Genomic DNA, 18,274 nt, shown 5'->3' with positions numbered 1-18,274 from the left:
GTTATAACAATTTAAGTCTCAAAAAGAATGACTGGAAATACTCAAAGATAGAAATATGAATCCTCTTGTGATCCCATCTGAGGTGGCAATGGAACCCACACCCTACTCCGAGCACAGGTTGCTGAAGGGAAGGAGCCAGGTGTGGACCCTGCCTTCCCGCCAGAGCTGATGCCAGGAAGCCCTCCCCAACAACAGAGTGGTGGTGAAAGATATCAGCGGGATGAACGAATTTGTGAAATTCCTGCTCACGGCAAGGATGATCGCCTGAGGTTAATAACTGCACAAGGTATATGGTGGATGGGCCCCCTGCAGAAGCCCGCCCATGTGGACGACTTTCTAGTTATGAAACAAAACATAACTGCGTGACAGAGGACCTGACTGGCACTATCTGAACCCAGAGGTCAATTTAGCATCATTGACAGTGGGTCAAAAAGATACTAAACATCTTTTGCTGGGAGTTCATATATAGCAGCGAGCGGGCCCCAACGTTTCTGGCACCTGGGACAGGTTTTGTGGGAGACAACTTTTCCACAGACCAGGGAGGGGGATGGTTTCGGGATGATTCAAGCACATCACATTTATTGCGCACTTTCTCTCTATTATTATTACACTGCCCTAATGCAGTAATGAGAGCGATGGGAGGCGGCTGTAAACAGATGAAGCTCACTCACTTGCCTGCCACTCACCTCTGGTTCCCCAGTCAACGGTCTAGTTGGGGAGCCCTGACCCTTTATATATATATATATATGACACAGTATCACTTACATTTCATTTAAATAAGCAAAGATGTCAGTGAGTCTATCAAATCTTTGGATATGCTTTCTAGATCCAAGGGCATGGTCCAGAGGGCATGGTCCGTGCAACCCTGTGGAAGCAGCCACACAGAGCCAGGAGGTGCATTCACTGCAGGCTGACCTGCCTGACAAGGTAGGTTGGTGTCAGGGAGGGTTAGGACAATCGTAAGGACATGACAACCAGACCCCAGACCCCAGGAATGCAAGGTCTTCAACTGGACCCTGGCAGGACACACTAGTAGAGGACTCTGGGGAAATGCCAAGGCCCTGGCTATTAAACCTGATGAAAGCTTACTGATATGGACAGCTGGGGGCTAACTGAAAAATGGTTCTAAAAGGCAGGTACAGCATGACTGGGCTTCCAGGTGGCGCTAGCAGTAATGGCAGAAGACGTAAGAGACTCAGGCTTGATCCCTTGGCAAGGAAGATCCCCTAGAAAAGGAAATGGCAACCTACTCTAGTGTTCTTGCCTGGAAAATCCCATGGACAGAGAAGCCTGGCAGGCTACAATCCATGGGTTCACAAAGAGTCAGACATGACTGACGTGACTTAACATGCACACACAGTATGACCTCATTTGGGCAAAAAGCAAACCAAAAAATCGTCTAGATATGTATGTGTCCACAGAAAATGATCTGCAAGTACAGTTAAGTATAAAGAGGGGTCATCTCCAGATGGGGTAATATGGTATGTTTAGTTTCTCATTCTTGATTATGTTTTCATATGTGTGTGTATCTTTTTTATTTAAAAAGGAAGTAGATGAGAGAAGAGAGAAGAGAAGGGAGAGAAAATGAAACTGCTTTCCGATTTCCCTTGTGAAGGGGAGCAACTCAAGGGTGATGCCGGGTTAAGCAGCTTTTTCCTTTCCACGCAGGTGACGAAGACGACAGATGACGGAGCAGAGGAGGGGTGGCGACGACACAGGATCGAGATGCTTGTAGCAGTGAAGTTCCTGAAGGGCAGGCGCCAGCTCTCATGGGCACAGGGACAGTCAAGGTGAGGAGGGTGTACGGGGAGAGGAGGCAGGCCTCCACTTGCTGCACTCTTTCCGTCACGCGTGGTGAGGCAGCCCTTTGAGAACATGTGAGAACACACACACACAACCGAGGGTTCTGGTCAAACAGTTGTGTTTTAACAGCATCTTTAGAATGACAATTTGCTGCTTAAAACACCCGAGTCATCAACTTTACAACGGAGAGCTGGACAAACGTAACTATTAGTGAAATTCTATATTGCAGCTCTAGCCTAGATGAAAATCAAATAAAAACAAAGTAGCGTGACTGCCATTAGATGAAAAATGGCAAGGTATGCTCAAGGCGATAAACTTCTAAAGTCATGCTCAGCTTGAGCCCGGCTGTGCTGGATGGACACAATTCTCTAACAGCCACTGGAGGGCAGCTTGGCCTCTTGTGGAATCACAATTGTGTACTCCTCAAAACACATCACTTTATTCTCACGGAACAAGGCCAACACACGTTTCTGCCCTGCTCCCTGCCCACACACCGATCTGTGAATACTGAGACAGCACTTGGTCACACTTCTTGGTGGCCACAAGATATCAAAGGTGTAGAAATGAAGGCGAGGCTGGCACTTACTACCTGATCCTCCCAAGAGAAAATAAAAGCATAAACTCTGAAAACCGGTGCAATTGCTGAATTAATTTTTCTTGAAGCAAGCAGATCAGAGGCAGCTGCTGAAGTGTTTTCATTATTTCTGCACGGTGTCCGTCAAGATGCTTCGTCCTGACCTTGTGGCAAGATAACATTCCGCAAGAGCTGAATGACAAGTCACTGGGCTGAGAACTCTAGTGAGGAGGCTGGCAAAGTGCCGGCCACGCGGCTCTGGGCACTGACTGCTAGGTCTCCCTCAAGGCTCGGTCCTGCCACTCAAGGCAGTCAGTCACCTTGTGGATAAATTTCCAGAAGGCCTGTTCATGCTCATAAAACTGATGGATGTCACAAGCTGGCGGACAGAATGCTTATGAGGAATGACAGCATCAGGAGTAACCGCAGCATCACAAAAGCCAGTCATTTTGCTAGACTACAGGCCCCTAGTGGAACACGGCTTGTAAAGCTCAGGCCACCTGAGACTGTGTTCATGAGTGTGGCCTCACTTGGAGGGTGCATGCTCAGGCTGTGCAGAAATATTCCATTCACATCTGCGTCCATAATTTTAGGGTGCCCTGAGGTGACGAGGCTCTGGGGGCTTTTTCATATGAAAGAGGGTTGTGAGAACTTTGAGTTTAAGCTAGAGAAGGGAACACTTGGAGCGTATCTTTTCAACTAATATATTAAAGCCTGTCTCATAAAAATGGGTCAGACGCATTCTATTTCACCCAAAGGAAAGACCTTGGACCAATGGGTGGAAGTTGTGGGAACCAAGTTTTCTGTTCAGTTAGAGAAAGAACTTATTTTAAGATTTGTTTATTTATTTCCTTTTGGCCCCACAGGGTCTTCCTTGCTATACACCGGCTCATAGCAGGGGACCAGGACTACTCCCCAGCTGTGGTGGATGGGCTTCCTCTCACTGCAGGGGCTTTGTGTCGTGGAGCGCGGGCCCGAGGGGCACAGGCTTCAGTAGCTGTGGCTCGCGGGCTCCAGGGCGTGGGCTTGGCAGCTGTGGTGCACAGGCTCAGCTGCCCTGCGGCACGTGGGATCTTCCTGGATCAGGGGTCGAAACCATGTCCCCTTTACTGGCAGAATTCTTGACCACTGGACCACCAGGGAAATCCCAGGGAAGAACTTTATAACAGTCAAAACTAAAAAAAAAATGCAGTCGGAGGAGCATTCTCTTCATTAAAACCATCTGAGCAGAGGCTGGATAACTTCCTCAGTGCCTTGAATGGCAACGTGAACTAGAGAACCTCTTTGTTCATTCCTATTCTCGATAAATCTAAGCGCAGAGACAAAATAGAGCCAAGACTGTACTTCAAAGCTCAGCACAGAACTACTTCTTTAAAATGAAGAGATGCACTTAATCATATCTATGTTTCTATGAATTCTCTATTATAAACCTACAGTTCTTATGTTGCAGCTAAGTCCCATGTGGAAGGAATGCTGGAAACAACCCATTTCATTGAATTGAGTCTCTATATGCTCTTTCGGACACAGAACAAGAACGCCGACTTATGCTGGGGCTGAGAGTAAAAATGTCCCTATCTATACCCAAGATCTGTCTGCAAAAGTGTCGGAACCATTTAGAACAGAGAAGATCAGGAGAACCCTCCTGCAGGCTCTGCCTCCCTCTAAGACCATGAGGCATCTAGAAGCTGCTTCTACAAAGGAGCTCTTAACATGGTAACCACCAGGGTTCAGGATTCCTCAGAAAGTTTGGCAAAACCTTGTGCTCATGGCCTTTTTCTAAGCAGGGCGGGGGGGCAGGGGCGGTCACAGTCTTCATTAGATTCTCAAGTGTGCTCATGACTGTAAGAACAGTAAGACCCGCATGAGTGGGACAGCATTCTGAGGGGCAGCCCTGTGGTGCCCTTCCCGACGTGGCTGCAGCCTCCTCAACTGTTGTGCAGGGGGTCAGAAAATTGATTCTGAATTTCCCTTCCAATGCTAAAGTCCCACAGCACACAAATGGCAGAGCAAACAGCCTTGTTCACAAGGACTCCCTGGGCCCTGAGGAAGCAGTGAGTGGCAGTGCCCAGCGGCTGCCGGGACAGGCATATCCCTCTTAAGTCACGGTCACATTTGGCTTCCAAGAGATGTCACTGGCCACTCTGTTACTGTTGCCAACTTTCCTGATCAAAGACCAAAAATATCAAATAACTGCCTTACTGCCAAAGGTAAGCTTACACTTAAATACAAAATACAATCTTCAGGAAAGTATACAGTAAGTTATTTTGAAATACTGATTCTGGGAAAGATCGAAAGCAGGAGGAGAAGGGGACAGCAGAGAATGAGATGGTTGGATGGTATCACCGACTTGATAGACGTGAGTTTAAGCAAATTGTGGGAGATGGTGAAGGACAGGGAAGCCCGGAATGCTGCAGTCCATGGGGTCACAAAGAGTTGGATGCAACTTAGTGACTGAACACCACCACACCTCCTCCCATTAAAAAAATCCCCCCAAAATCTGTATGTCCCATTTAAGTCAATAAATTTGAAGTATTTCAGTACTATCTACGTTGAAAGCGGGAAGAGGGAGTAATAGAGAAATGGAGTCCAGATCATTATCAAGACACATGTTTTCCTATTCCATGTGACTGTATAGTCACAAAGAGTCAGACATGACTGAAGGACTTTCACTGTCCTTTCCTAGAGATCTTTAAAATTAAGACTGATACTAACCCATCTGGAATGATTCTAGTCCTAGCAAGAAGACAGTGAGCCATTGTGCACCCTTCTACTCCTGTGGTTTTAAGTGGTAAACATCCTGCTGCTGCTGCTGCTGCTAAGTCACTTCAGTCGTGTCCGATTCTGTGCGACCCCAGAGACGGCAGCCCACCAGGCTCCCCCGTCCCTGGGATTCTCCAGGCAAGAACACTGGAGTGGGTTGCCATTTCCTTCTCCAATGCATGAAGGTGAGAAGTGAAAGTGAAGTCGCTCAGTCGTGTCCGACTCTTAGCGACCCCATGGACTGCAGCCCACCAGGCTCCTCCATCCATGGGATTTTCCAGGCAAGAGTACTGGAGTGGGGTGCCATCGCCTTCTCCGAGTAAACATCCTAAAGTACCTCCAAACCAGAAGCAAAATGAAAGAGGCTAATCCATGCAGAAAACTACAAGCACACAGGCACCATTAAAGATTTTAAGTGACACAAGGAAAGACTGATTGGTGGAGTCTTCTGGCCACTCTTGTGAGAAAACAATTATTCCAAATATTCAGTTCTTGCACTGCATGTTTTTGAAGATTTAGATTCAGGAAGTTGCAGAATATTTTCAGTAAGGGATCTAACAGAATCTCTTTTGCTTTTCAATTTAAAAGCATCTATTAATACTGAGATGACAACACTCCAATATCTGCTTGTGTTCATGTTAAATCTGTAATCAGAGATGGTGATGTAGAAATACACAGTCAAATGTCATTTAAAAACACACAAGAATTGGACATGTTATATACTTCTCTTTTAAAATGTATTTGTATTATTTTCACCAATCAAAACACACGTAATATATTTTATTATAAAACATTAGGCAATGTTACTTTTGAGATATGCAATCTGAAAGGTCACACCTGTGTTTACTACCAGTATGAAACACCAGAGGAGTTACATTAGAAATCAACCATATGAACTCATCGTGTATCATTACCATGACTTTACACAGCATCAAACCCGGATTCAAACAGTCGGGCATTCAGTGTTTGGACTTTGGACTCTGGGTGTCAGTAAGGGGCCCTACCAAGCATTTTCTCCTTTCAGGACTGCAGCTCTGAGTTTCGTGGTGCACAGATAAGCACAGAGCCTTGATTCTGTCTCCTGTTTCCACAGGGGATCAACACTGAGCAGGATGTTTCTAGAATGCTCTCCTACTCTGACAGACTCTGTCTGCTCTCTGGAACCTGCACTTGAAATCAAGACCTGACAGGGGAGGCAGTCATTTCCTTTTTAACAAAAAAACTAAGTCAACAAACAAAATGAACCTAGTCCAAATTCCAGGCTAATAATAAATTACCTGGTTTATAAAAATATGTGTCCAAAATAGTTACTTCCAGGGTTGTGTACAATATAAATTACAAAAATAAAATAGAAAAGATGAAAAATTGAGCACATTTTTCAGTTCTTTATCCAACACCAGAATTTATCCATGGAGAGCAGTGTGGAACCATCTGCATTGCACCAGGTCCCTGGCACGTCCCAGCTCAGGAGGGAGGGCCCTGAACTGGGGTGAGGTACTTCTATGGAGCTCTGCGGTCCGCAGCACCGTGGCCTGCCGGGGTGCACTCATCACTCGCTGATGGAAGGTGGTCTTGGCAGGAAACCCGTCCGCACCATCACGGACTTCATCCGTGAACACAGGAGGAATCAGTGAGCAGAAAGCCACTGTGTATGGCACCTAGCTCCATTTGTAAACGGCACCCGGCTGAGTGTACAATCACCTAGTGGGACTTCCATGTGCCCGCGCGGTCCTGTGCTGCATATACATAAGCTGAGGACAGACAATGTCTTTTTAAAACTCTCCCCTTTCCTTTTCTTTTCAAAGACAGATTTAGTAAAGTCTTTTTAAAGAATTTGTATTAGGTCACTTTAAGATGTTTACATATGTACAGCGATAACTTTCTTCACCATACCATCAGGCCTCTGAAGCCAAAATAATCCTCAGCTATGTAACAGGTGTTTCTGCCCCAATCCAAGTTAGGATTCCGTCTTACAGCTGGACATGTCTAAACATCATAATAGAAAACTATTTATTACTTCAACATTAATTTTGTTCATCAAGGGTTCCAGTTTCCAGTGATAAGACCAATAAGATACAAATGGTGTAGAGAGAATCATATATTTTAGATAATATTTATAATAAACTTTCTTAACAAAGTTCCTCCTCAGAACACAGTCCATAGAATGTGACAATGTTGACCCAATAGCTTCCAAAATGACTGAACGGAAGGTACGAGTCTGCATAGAATAAGCTCCAGGGGACAGTATTACGAGCGCAGGCAGCCGTGCGTGGCTGCCATAACTCCATTTCTGCGACGGCACTTCAATGCTCAGTATGCTACTGAATCCTGAATAATTTCCATATTGGTCTGAAAGTATCAATTTCAGGTGAGCAGCTTAAAATCAGGAAATATTGACTAGTTGATAATTGCCCTTTAGGACAGTTCCTCCCTATCTCTCAGAAGGTCTTCCCTTAGGAACAGGAAATGCCTCCACAAAGTGGAAAACCACCACAAACAGCCATTCTGAACCAGCTTGCTTCCTAAAACAGACCAAAGCGGGTTTAGGTGGTTTCTTTCATAAAAGAAAGAAAGCTGAGGAATAATGCTGTGTTGGAAGAGGGAAACTCTGCCTTGTGAAATCATGTATCTTACCCTAGAGGAGGTAAGAAAGGACCCAGTCCAGGCACAAGCGAAACAAGCACGCAGCAAGTGACTGCCATCATCTTTAGTGATCACATCGTAAAATTCTACTCTAACAGCAGGTGGTGGGGTCAAGAATCTATTTGCCATCATATGATTGACATGGGTGTTCGGTGGCTAATCAAGAAGATGAAGTTCTAGGTAGCACTTCAAATTAGTAAGTCCAGAAGACCAAGAAAAAAGAGATGGGGTAGAGAGGACTTTAAACGTATATATGTTTTAAGCAGCATAAAACAAAACTTAAAATGCTATCGTGCAGTGAAACTGAATGTACAGTCATCCAGACTAACACAGTTTAGAGAAAACAAAGTATCCTGGTCTTGGCAGTGATAATTCTCAGCCTAAAACATGACAAATTAAAGAAAAGCTACATTTTTTTCATGATGTAGATTTAATTATATTCCTTCTGAAATATGAAAGAAGGTTAATTCATACCCTAAAAGAAGGTAAGATACAATATGATGGTGGCCAATTAATACACATAAATCTATTTTTTTTTTCTGGACAAACACAAAATTATTTAAGAGGATTAAGAGACAACTCTAGAAGCAGCACTACCTTGAAGATTATTTGGCTTTATAAATACTGATTTCCAAAGTGCTAGAGGGCAAATCCAAGCAAGCATTTGTGTCATGCATATAAATCCCAACAGTTACTGAGGATGAGAAATGATCACTATTACCGCACAACTTAAAAAAAAAATTCATATATTCTAATTGCTCACCTGAAATGACCTTGAACAAAATTTCTAAATGTGTGGTTTGTATTTTTTTTTTTTCTTTAGACACAATCTGCTTCATTTTATAATCTAAGCAAGGCAAGCCTAGTACAACTGAGTAGGGGCAAGGCATTGTGTTTCTTACATGCAGAACATGGAGTTTTCTATTTGGTTCCATCAACTCCCAAGTATTTCACGCCCATGGAAGTGAGAGTTCCTTCACTGATGACAAGCTTGCTATTTCTAACTTATCATCGACAGCCTTCCAGGGGTCCTGTCGAGGCGTCCAGACTGCTGTCTGTGTCTGAGGCCAACGTCTGCTCCGTGGACATGGATGAAATGTCGTTGATGGACGACGACTGAGAAGGAGTGGCGTTGCTGCTCACTGCTGCATCTGTGCTAAGAAAACCAAATATAATAAAATCTGAGGCGCGACACTGCTGCAGACCCAGGCAGCGAGGCTTCAGGCCACTTCTCAGCTCTGTCCTCCTGCAGTTTCCTTTACTAGTGGTACAGACAAGAAGTTAGCTGACTGTACATTTTGAACTTTTGGTGGAGTCTTTCTTTAGGCTCAAAATCCCAAATATTCCTCTGTCTTTCACTGCAATATTCTCTTTCTTCCTGGTGGCTAAACATCACACACATGTACAGTCATGTTCACTACCTTAAAAATACCCTCTGGTTTTAAAAAGATATTAAAAGAAAATTGTTGAATTTATCCTAAAATTATCAGTATCACAAAAGGCTCAAGTCCAAGTAGGATTCAAGTGTCATCAGACATTTCAATTATAATCATAAACACTTAATCCAAGGGGAAAAACATCAACCTTTGAAGAATTCTTTTGCAATAAAAAATACCTTCTAAAAGAAGGAATGATACAAACAAGAAAAAAATTGGAACAAAATTTAATGGACTCTTGTTCATTTTATTTTTGCCTTCTAAATCCCCCAAACTGACATTTTAAGGCAAATGAAACTAATCTGTTTCCCACCATCTATATTTTAGCCTGAACAAAAACAAAACATCCAGGGGCTCAGAGGTCAGTCTTAAATTTGTGATTAGTTGACTATAAGCATCTAAATTTTTCTTGAAGTTATACGATCTCCAGACACGTGACACGTGTCATGCTGAATATAAAATTCAAGAATAAGAAACAGCCCCATGTGTATTTACATGTGTGTGTAGTGTGCATGTGCTTTCCAGTGGGAGTGGAGTGAATACAAATGTGAAATAAATGTAAGTAAAGATAGTTTTGTTTAAGGTAGAACCTTATAGATGGTATCATAAGTTAATACCATATATACTACTACTACTACTAAGTCACTTCAGTCGTGTCCGACTCTGTGCGACCCCATAGGTGGCAGCCCACCAGGCACCCCTGTCCCTGGGATTCTCCAGGCAAGAACACTGGAGTGGGTTGCCATTTCCTTCTCCAATGCATGAAAGTGAAAAGGGAAAGTGAAGTTGCTCAGTCGTGTCCGACCCTCAGCGACCCCATGGACTGCAGCCCACCAGGCTCCTCCGTCCATGGGATTTTCCAGGCAAGAGTACTGGAGTGGGGTGCCATCGCCTTCTCCAATACCATATATATTATGCCTCTAATAGTCATACAGCTTCCTAATTGTTAGTCAGACTTCTACCACTAAGAAGATCAACCAGAAAGATGGGAGAATTATATGAACAATTTTCTCAAAAGAAAACCAAATTCTACTTTATCTAGACTTATATTGATTTTCTTTTGTAATTGGTTGGGGGCAATATAAAGAAGGTCATGCACGCTGAAAAACTTTAAATTCGATTCCCCTATCTATAAATGAAAATGACAGTAGCTGTTACAAGGATGAACCAAGAATGTTCACAATACAGTTAGTTCGCTGCCTGTCATCAATAAACTGTTAGCTGCCACAACCAGAGCAGACCAAAAAGAGAAAAGTATTTCACACAAGGAGTTCTCCAATCCAATGCTGGTCAAGGCGGCACTTAAAACACGCTGCTGCCATTTGCAAAAAATGAATAGAGAAAAAGTATTATGTAATCAAACTATTAAAGCAATCACTAACCTGAAGGTTGATCTTTTACAACACCATTCTTGCTTCTTTCTTCCCAATCCATTACTTCTTTGTAAATTAGCTCTTCAAATAGAAATGCAAGTTAGAATGCTTCATCAGTTTCTCTGGGTCTCTAAACCCTGCTTCCAAATAAACTGGAACCACTCCAAGGACACTGTGATGTGCTATTTTTAACCGGGATAGACAGACAAGTAATAGTTTACCTAGACCAAAATATAATTTGATTCCTTGTATCTTTTCAAACCAATTATATCTTTTCACCAACCAATTATGAAGGCCATAAAAGCAGGGGAGCTCTGGATCCACCAGTGGGTTTCACAGAGTTGAGGGTAGGCAGAGAGTGAGAGAGAGACATGGAGAGTGGGGACGACAAGGAGGAAAAGTACCAGCAAAGCGACTCTAACAGAACAGTTTAACTACTGGATATTCTCACAGCTGTTTGCAGTTTTTCCTCCACCACTGTGGTTCTTCAAATGTAAACTCCTCCAGATTGGCCAGAAATTGGTCTAGTTACCTACGTTTTTTCTTGGTTTCACTCTCAGTGTTCCTCAATTTTCATTTGTCAGAAGAACTACCTATTAAGGACGATACTAGCAGCATCCTAAAGTTTGGCATTCGTGAAATAAAATCAGCACAGTGCAGGCACAGAGTGAGGCTGTAGCTGTGTGCACTGCAGGCCACTGGTTCCCTGAAGCCCACGGAGCAGCTCTCGGGCAGGACACGCTGCCATGTTTGACTTGCGCTGACCACAGTTCTCAACTATTATTGATTCTGCTTTTTAATGAAATATTTTTAGTTTAACCTCTTTATACTGGTTTAGTTTCTTGTGGGTTGTCTGGTTAGAGTGGTAATAATAACTATTTGCATATTTTTGATCTGCAATTTCCCCCAAACTCTTATTTTCAAACGCATATGTAACTACAAGGCTTACAAATACAGCAGAAGTTCCCATGACCCCAGTGGGGTCTCTCATATCTCCTTTACAGGGGCCTGTGAACTGGGGTTACTCAATAGTTTGCAACATGTTATCAAGTTAAGTGTAATACACTTACTGAATTTAGTTTACAAATCAAGATTCGATATGGTGAGATGTGTGAAGAGCCTTTGTTTTTGTCTTCTGAAGCAAATATGCAATTCATACATGTTCCTCTCTAATTTTGTTATCTTCAAGTTCTTTATCTACTGGGAAGCGGGAAGAGAGAGGATAAGGGCTGAAGGGTCTCCACCCCTCCCTTAGAAAGGCTACTGTCAAAAAGTGTTAAGTTGCCCCATTTCAAGAAGTGTGTAACAATCAAAATAAATTCCATCTTTACCTTTCCATTCTTCAATTGCATGTTCTCTCTCTTCCAACTGGGCATCATAAATTTGAGGTGGTGGCTAAAAATTAAAATTTACAGCTAAAGTCAATAGTTGAAAAAATAATGAGGCATGAAGAAAATGAATCACTTGTAAGACTTCTAAAATACTTATAAAAATATTAAAATATTTATAATATTGATGTAATTTCATTCAATATGTGGCTTAAAGATTTCTAAGTATGATATTTACATTGGTTTCAAAATCAAAATAATTACGGAATAATTAACCAAAAAATAGACCTATTATATTCCTGCTAATAATTACACTCTAAGGACATCTGCCCAAATGTAATTATAAAATTAGCAATCACAGGCTGCTTCCTAGAGATCCATCCTGGACAAGGTACTATGCTAGGAAATACAGAAGCTGCAAAATATATCTCAAGTTTTTATTTCTTCCTGTTAGAACTCCCAAATTCAGTCCCCAAATCGTAAGTGGATTGCTTCAAAAATTTACTTAAAATCACGTTTATAAACCAAATTCTTTTCCTATAAAATGGTGAATTAAATGGTGGTTAAATGCACAGGACAAAACCTAATAATGAACATGTGAACGTGAAAGTCACTCAGTCGTGTCCGACTCGGCCAGAATACTGGAGTGGGTAGCCTTTCCCTTCTCCAAGGGATCTTCCCAACCCAGGGATCGAACCCAGGTCTCCTGTATTGCAGGCGGATTCTTTACCAGCTGAGCTATGAGGGAAGCCCAATAATGAGCATGCCACCATGTAATTATTTCACTTTCAACTAAAGACCATCCATACCAGGGATGCTACAGGCAAATGCACATGAGCACCACACTCAGAAGTGGAACTCCTCTAACAGGTACCCCTGGGGAAGGACGTCCAGACCTGTGATTTTCAGCAAGTTTCTTAGCCTGACAGAATACCTGAACAAGATAATAAAAGCAAAACCCAGGCACGGTACCAGGTACACAAATGGATGGCTAAAAAAGGTGATATTATGATCACACATCAGCATTGACATAAATGAAGACAATTATATCACCGCAGCACAAGCATGTTCACCCTGAGGTACTCGGAGCTCAGCCCCAGTAAGGAGTCCTAAAAGGGGTTTGACCCCGGCTAAATGGCACCCCACTCCAGTACTCTTGCCTGGAAAATTCCATGGGTGGAGGAGCCTGGTTGGCTGCAGTCCATGGGGTCGCGAAGAGTTGGACACGACCGAGCGACTTCACTTTCACTTTTCACTTTCATGCACTGGAGAAGGAAATGGCAACCCACTCCAGTGTTCTTGCCTGGAGAATCCCAGGGACGGGGCTGCCGTCTCTGGGGTCGCACAGAATCGGACACCACTGAAGCGACTTAGCAGCAGCAGCAGCATATGGCCTCAAAGTAATCAGGAGTCCTTTTAACCTTAAATCTTTGTGTAGCCATTTCAGACTGACAGACAGAAGATCCAGGGAAATGTACACCCTGCCTTTACACACAAGTCTTTTCAAAATAGATGCTTACCGCTTCTGCTTCAGCAGGGTCATACCAGACAGTGATATAAGGGTGACGCAAAGCTTCATCTACAGAGATTCGCTTGTCGGGATCTATCACTAACATTTTTGATAATAAGTCTCTGGCTTGACTTGCTAGGGTAAAAACAAATATTAGATTAATAAAGTAACAATTTTATCCTGAGAATTACACAATAAAGAACTAAATGTGACAGCTCAGACAGAACAAAAATATACTAACTCTGAGAAACTGGTGATAAATTCAGGATTATTAGTCTCTTTCTTTAAGAGTAAATCAAGCAGCCATTTCCCACAAACCAGGCTTTCCAAGGTGCTTTTGCCCTGAGTTTGGGAGGGGAGAAGGACAGGGCAGAAGGCTGACAAGCCATGGACAGGGAGGGTACAGGAGCTAAGCCGAGGGTGGCACTGCTGAGAGTGCAGGCATGAAGCACGGGCAGGCCTTTTCTCTTGATGCCACATCAAAGTGAAACCGAACAGACTAAGCCACACAATGACTTCATAAGTGCATCGTACACAACAGTTCACAGATATCTCTGCTTCGCCTGTGCTGTGCGTAGTGTCCCAGTCGTGTTTGACTCTTTGCAACCCCATGGACCCTAGCCCACCAGGCTCCTCTGTCCTTGGCATTTTTCAGGCAAGAACACTGGAGTGGGTAGCCATTCCCTTCTCCAGATGGTCTGTCCAATCCAGTGATCGAGCCCAGGTATCTTGCACCAGGGAAGCCCTCTGCTTTGCCTACCTGTATACAATGTACACTTAAAAAAAATCTAGAGATTAGTAGCTATGAATAAACTCAACAAGTTCAATAACTTGGTTAAATACAAGGCTCACCTAGGTTTCAGCAACTAAAATTCACAGGTGGGACCTCCCTGGTGCTCTAGTTGCTGAGACACTGCACTTCCGGTGCAAGGGGCCAGATTCAACCCCTGGTCAGGGAACTAGACCTTACATGCTCCACCTGAGAGCTTGCATGCGCAACCCAAGACCCCACATGCCACAGCAAAGACCCACGACAGCCAAATGAACACCAAAACCAAACAAAGTTCACATGTGCAGGCAAAGGAGAGATGGAACTCTTCTGAATGAGGCACAGTTTGTCTTGATGCAGAGAAAACCAAATCTATTCTTTTCCCTTAAACACATTAAAATGTGACGGGCACAGGGTCAGGGGAAAAGGCCTTTTAAAATTTCTGACTCTTCAAATGGGCGACAATCTTTATTCAATTATTCTTTATACCTGATAACAGTCTGAATTCCATTTGCTGTAACTAATATAAGAATCTTTCAGACTATGTAAATATTTTGACCAGAGGCTTCAGTTTTGTCCCCTTTATCGAGGACAAAACTTCTAGGTCTTTAAGCTTTCTTTCTGAAATGCCTTCATTCTTGCCTATAAATGACTTTGAGGGTTTTCAACTATTTCATCTTTCAGTTTTCACAGATTTTAGAATGCAAACATAAAAAGGGCTTCACCAGATTACGAAAACAAGTATAAGAAAAAAGGATATCTTACTTTTAATTTTGTCTCGTTCAGATTCTGATGGGAATATCCAATCTGGAAAGAGTTCTTCAAATTTGATTCCAGGATACTTTGGTCTGTTTTCTACATAATTCCTCACAGTTGGCTGAAGTTTCTTCATGAAATCTGCAGATGGTGTTCCTAGCTGCTCAATAACTTTATTCCACTGATCAATATCTAAGGAGTCTCTTGAGGAAAATACAACTGAAATGCCTTATATTCATATTACATAAAGTTGCATCATTCAAAGAGAAACTTAAATTATACTTATCAATGAATAATTAATCAGGACAGCTCACTGGGTCAGCAGAAGCATTCTGAAATAATATTCAAATAAGGTTTGGGTTCCTAGTTAAGAGTATTTAAAACAAACAAACTCTGCACCATATAAACTCTGGTCACAGTTTATTAAATCAACACAATGAAGTCTTTATGGCTTCCTATTCTAGATCAAAATGAAGTTATCTTGAAGCTGAAGAATACCTATGACTGAAAGGCTTAAACATGAAAGTAGGTAATAATTATGTAGGCAAATTGAAATCAGTTCTCACAATAACGGGCTTCCCTGATAGCTCAGTTGGTAAAGAATCCGCCTGCAATGCAGGAACCCTGGTTTGATTCCTGGGTCGGGATGATCCGCTGGAGAAGGGATAGGCTACCCACTTCAGTATTCTTGGGCTTCCTGTGTGGCTCAGCTGGTAAAGAATCCACCTGCAATGCGGGAGACCTGGGTTCGATCCCTGGGTTGGGAAGATTCTCTGGAGAAGGGAAAGGCTACCCACTCCAGTATTCTGGCCTGGAGAATTCCAGGGACTATACAGTCCATGGGTTCGCAAAGAGTTGGACACGACTGACTTTCACGTTCACGTTCACATGCTCATTATTAGTGACTTTCACACCTCCACTTCTCGTAGTAAAGCTATGTTAGATATAAAGCTCCCTGAAATAAGGAGAGCTAACTGACTGCTCAGTTTACGGCTGGGAACCACCTTGTAGGCTTGGCAGGATGGGGTGCACGAGAGAGGGGGTGGGAGCCGGGGTTCTGGACTTTCTGAGCCCTCATCATGTTATCTCCCACTGTAGCTGGGCTTACATTGAGCAGCGACAGCTTTGAGAGGTCATTAAGTTTTACTTGTCACTGACTCTGGCTATCATTGCAATATAAATGAGTGTGTTTTATTTCCTTTCAAAGTACATGACCTAGGTTTCAGACTCCATTGTGTATTAGTCACTCACTGGGTGTCAGGAAGTCAATCTCCCTTGGGTCTCATCTTCCTATTTGTAAAATGGAGACAAGGCCAGCTTTGTCTCTTTTTCTGGGAGCTTGAGATAACCGGCAAGATGAATGTGGAAAGTGATTCTAAAACCATAAACATTATATAAGAGAACACAAACCAGAGGAATCAAATAAATAAACAGAATCTTAAAGTTATTAATTGAGGTATGTCTTAGAAAAATAAAATGACATTACTGTGAAAGAACCTAGGGAACTAACATATGTTCTTCAAAGAACAAAGGAGGAGGCCCTCTTATGCTCTGTGATGTCTTTCTTCCTATCGGTATACCATCACCATTTTGCTCTCCACTGGACCTTTCCATCACCAATCAAACATAATTTTTTCCCCTCTCATCTTAAAACAACAGTCACTTTCCCGTGAACAGTCACTTTCCTGTGAACTTCCGTAGCTTAGCTTCTGTTCCCGTTTGCAGCAATACAGAGTTGTTTCTATCTTTAATTCCCAACCTGTCATACTCTCTTAACCATTCTTTTCACCCATCATTTCATGAAAACGGTGCCCATCACAGCTGCAGATGGCTGCCCCTCAGCTCTCAGTCCTCACCTTTGTGACAGTGTCCACGTGCCCTCCTCAGTAATCTGCTTCTGGGCCTCCAGGGCCCTGCTTTCTGAGGGGTACCTGGCAGAAGCCTTCTCTTTCTTATAAGCCATGAGGACTTCTTTTCTACCTTTGCTTATGAAACTAAAACAAATCTCTGACAACTGCAGCCTGGTTTCCAGAATCTTTTTCTATCTAATGTTTGAAAAAAGAGCAAAATTGTCTTTGGAAAATGATGCTAATCTCTGTGTGTGTTCTAAGGATGACATTAGGTGACCTTATACATAAAATTATTATTACTGATACTGTAAGATGTTAATATGTAAACTAAGAATTTTAAAATTATTTAATAACACACCAAAAAGTACCCACACTTTTCACATCTGTACTATCTGAAGAACACAGTTAATTAAAGAAAAGAAAGACACAAAATAAATTAAAAATTGAGACAAACTGAATGTTAAGTAGACACTTCTAATTATGTATTGTTAGGGAATTCCCTGACTCGGTACTTTCACTGCTGAGGGCGTGGTTTCAATCCCTGATTGGGGAACCAAAATCCTACAAGCCCAGTAGCTTGGCATAATAAATAAATGCATCTTTGGAATACATCAACTTATCCTTTTTATATTGAATTTACTTGCAAATTAAATATCTCCTATTTACAGTTTGAAACAACTGAATCTAAGGTAAGGCTATGAAAAATTGCTAGAAAATGTATTAGAACAAAATAAAATGCTATGTTTAACTTCACATAAAATCTATGATGTGAAAACTATTAAGGAAGGTAAATAAAATGATAGGGATAAAATTTTTTCATTTCAAGTTTGTGTTGTGAAGATTTATATTACAAGAAAATCACCCTCATAAAATCATAAAAATGAAAATTAATAAAATATATATAAAACATTGACTATACAACTTAATTTCTCTTAAAGATAACCATCAATCTGCCAGCAGAGACTACTTTAAGCTTTCTTAACAAAAAAATAAAATCAAAAGACTAATGAAAATTTTAGGTGGTGAGAACACAAATGAAAAAGGGTATATGTGAAGAACTAAGTTAGAGTAAAAAATACTGAAGATGGAAGAACATGAGGAATATGAGAAAAGAAAGCTATTGAAACTATTATATATCTATTCTTCCTTATGCTACATATCATTAATATGATTTGCTGACCACAGTATAAGTTAACCTTTTGCATTTTGTATTTATTTAGACTTCCCCACTGGGGAAGTCATAAAATAATCATCTAAGTGGACCTTCTAAAATTTTCTACAAAATGTCAGAAGAGTAACAAACAAAAAAATTTAGCAAATATTCTTCCTCACAAACTTTCCACTTTAATCTTTTCCCTTTAGGTCTTATGTAGCATCCTTCAGTTCTTACTTTGGAGGAAAATATTCTACTGCATCCTGGTAACTGATGAAATAGTATATTAAGCAAATTACATAAGAATATTGGCCTATTA

At 41.9% G+C, this 18,274-nt stretch overlaps 1 protein-coding gene across 5 annotated transcripts in view; it reads right to left on the bottom strand.

Moving 5' to 3' along the window:
* Positions 1 to 5,939: 5,939 nt before the first annotated feature.
* Positions 5,940 to 18,274, bottom strand: part of MAPK9 (mitogen-activated protein kinase 9) — a 69,995-nt gene continuing 57,660 nt past the window's right edge. For 2 of the 5 annotated variants that reach the window (XM_052644099.1, XM_052644098.1), the window contains exons 8-12: positions 14,962 to 15,144; positions 13,438 to 13,562; positions 11,921 to 11,984; positions 10,599 to 10,670; positions 5,940 to 8,931 (exon numbers count right to left, since the gene is read on the bottom strand). In XM_052644099.1, coding sequence (XP_052500059.1) covers positions 8,789 to 8,931; positions 10,599 to 10,670; positions 11,921 to 11,984; positions 13,438 to 13,562; positions 14,962 to 15,144 — 587 coding nt within the window. In that variant the 3' untranslated portion in view covers positions 5,940 to 8,788. Of the gene's footprint in view, positions 8,937 to 10,598; positions 10,671 to 11,920; positions 11,985 to 13,437; positions 13,563 to 14,961; positions 15,145 to 18,274 lie in introns of all 5 variants that reach the window. The other 3 variants (XM_052644100.1, XM_052644101.1, XM_052644102.1) reach the window with 3 other exon arrangements.

This window comes from Budorcas taxicolor, chromosome 7 (genome assembly GCF_023091745.1).
Source record: "Budorcas taxicolor isolate Tak-1 chromosome 7, Takin1.1, whole genome shotgun sequence".
Taxonomy (NCBI): Eukaryota; Metazoa; Chordata; class Mammalia; order Artiodactyla; family Bovidae; genus Budorcas; species Budorcas taxicolor.
Note: the sequence above shows the minus strand (reverse complement) of the source record. Positions and strands in the feature narration are given on the sequence as shown.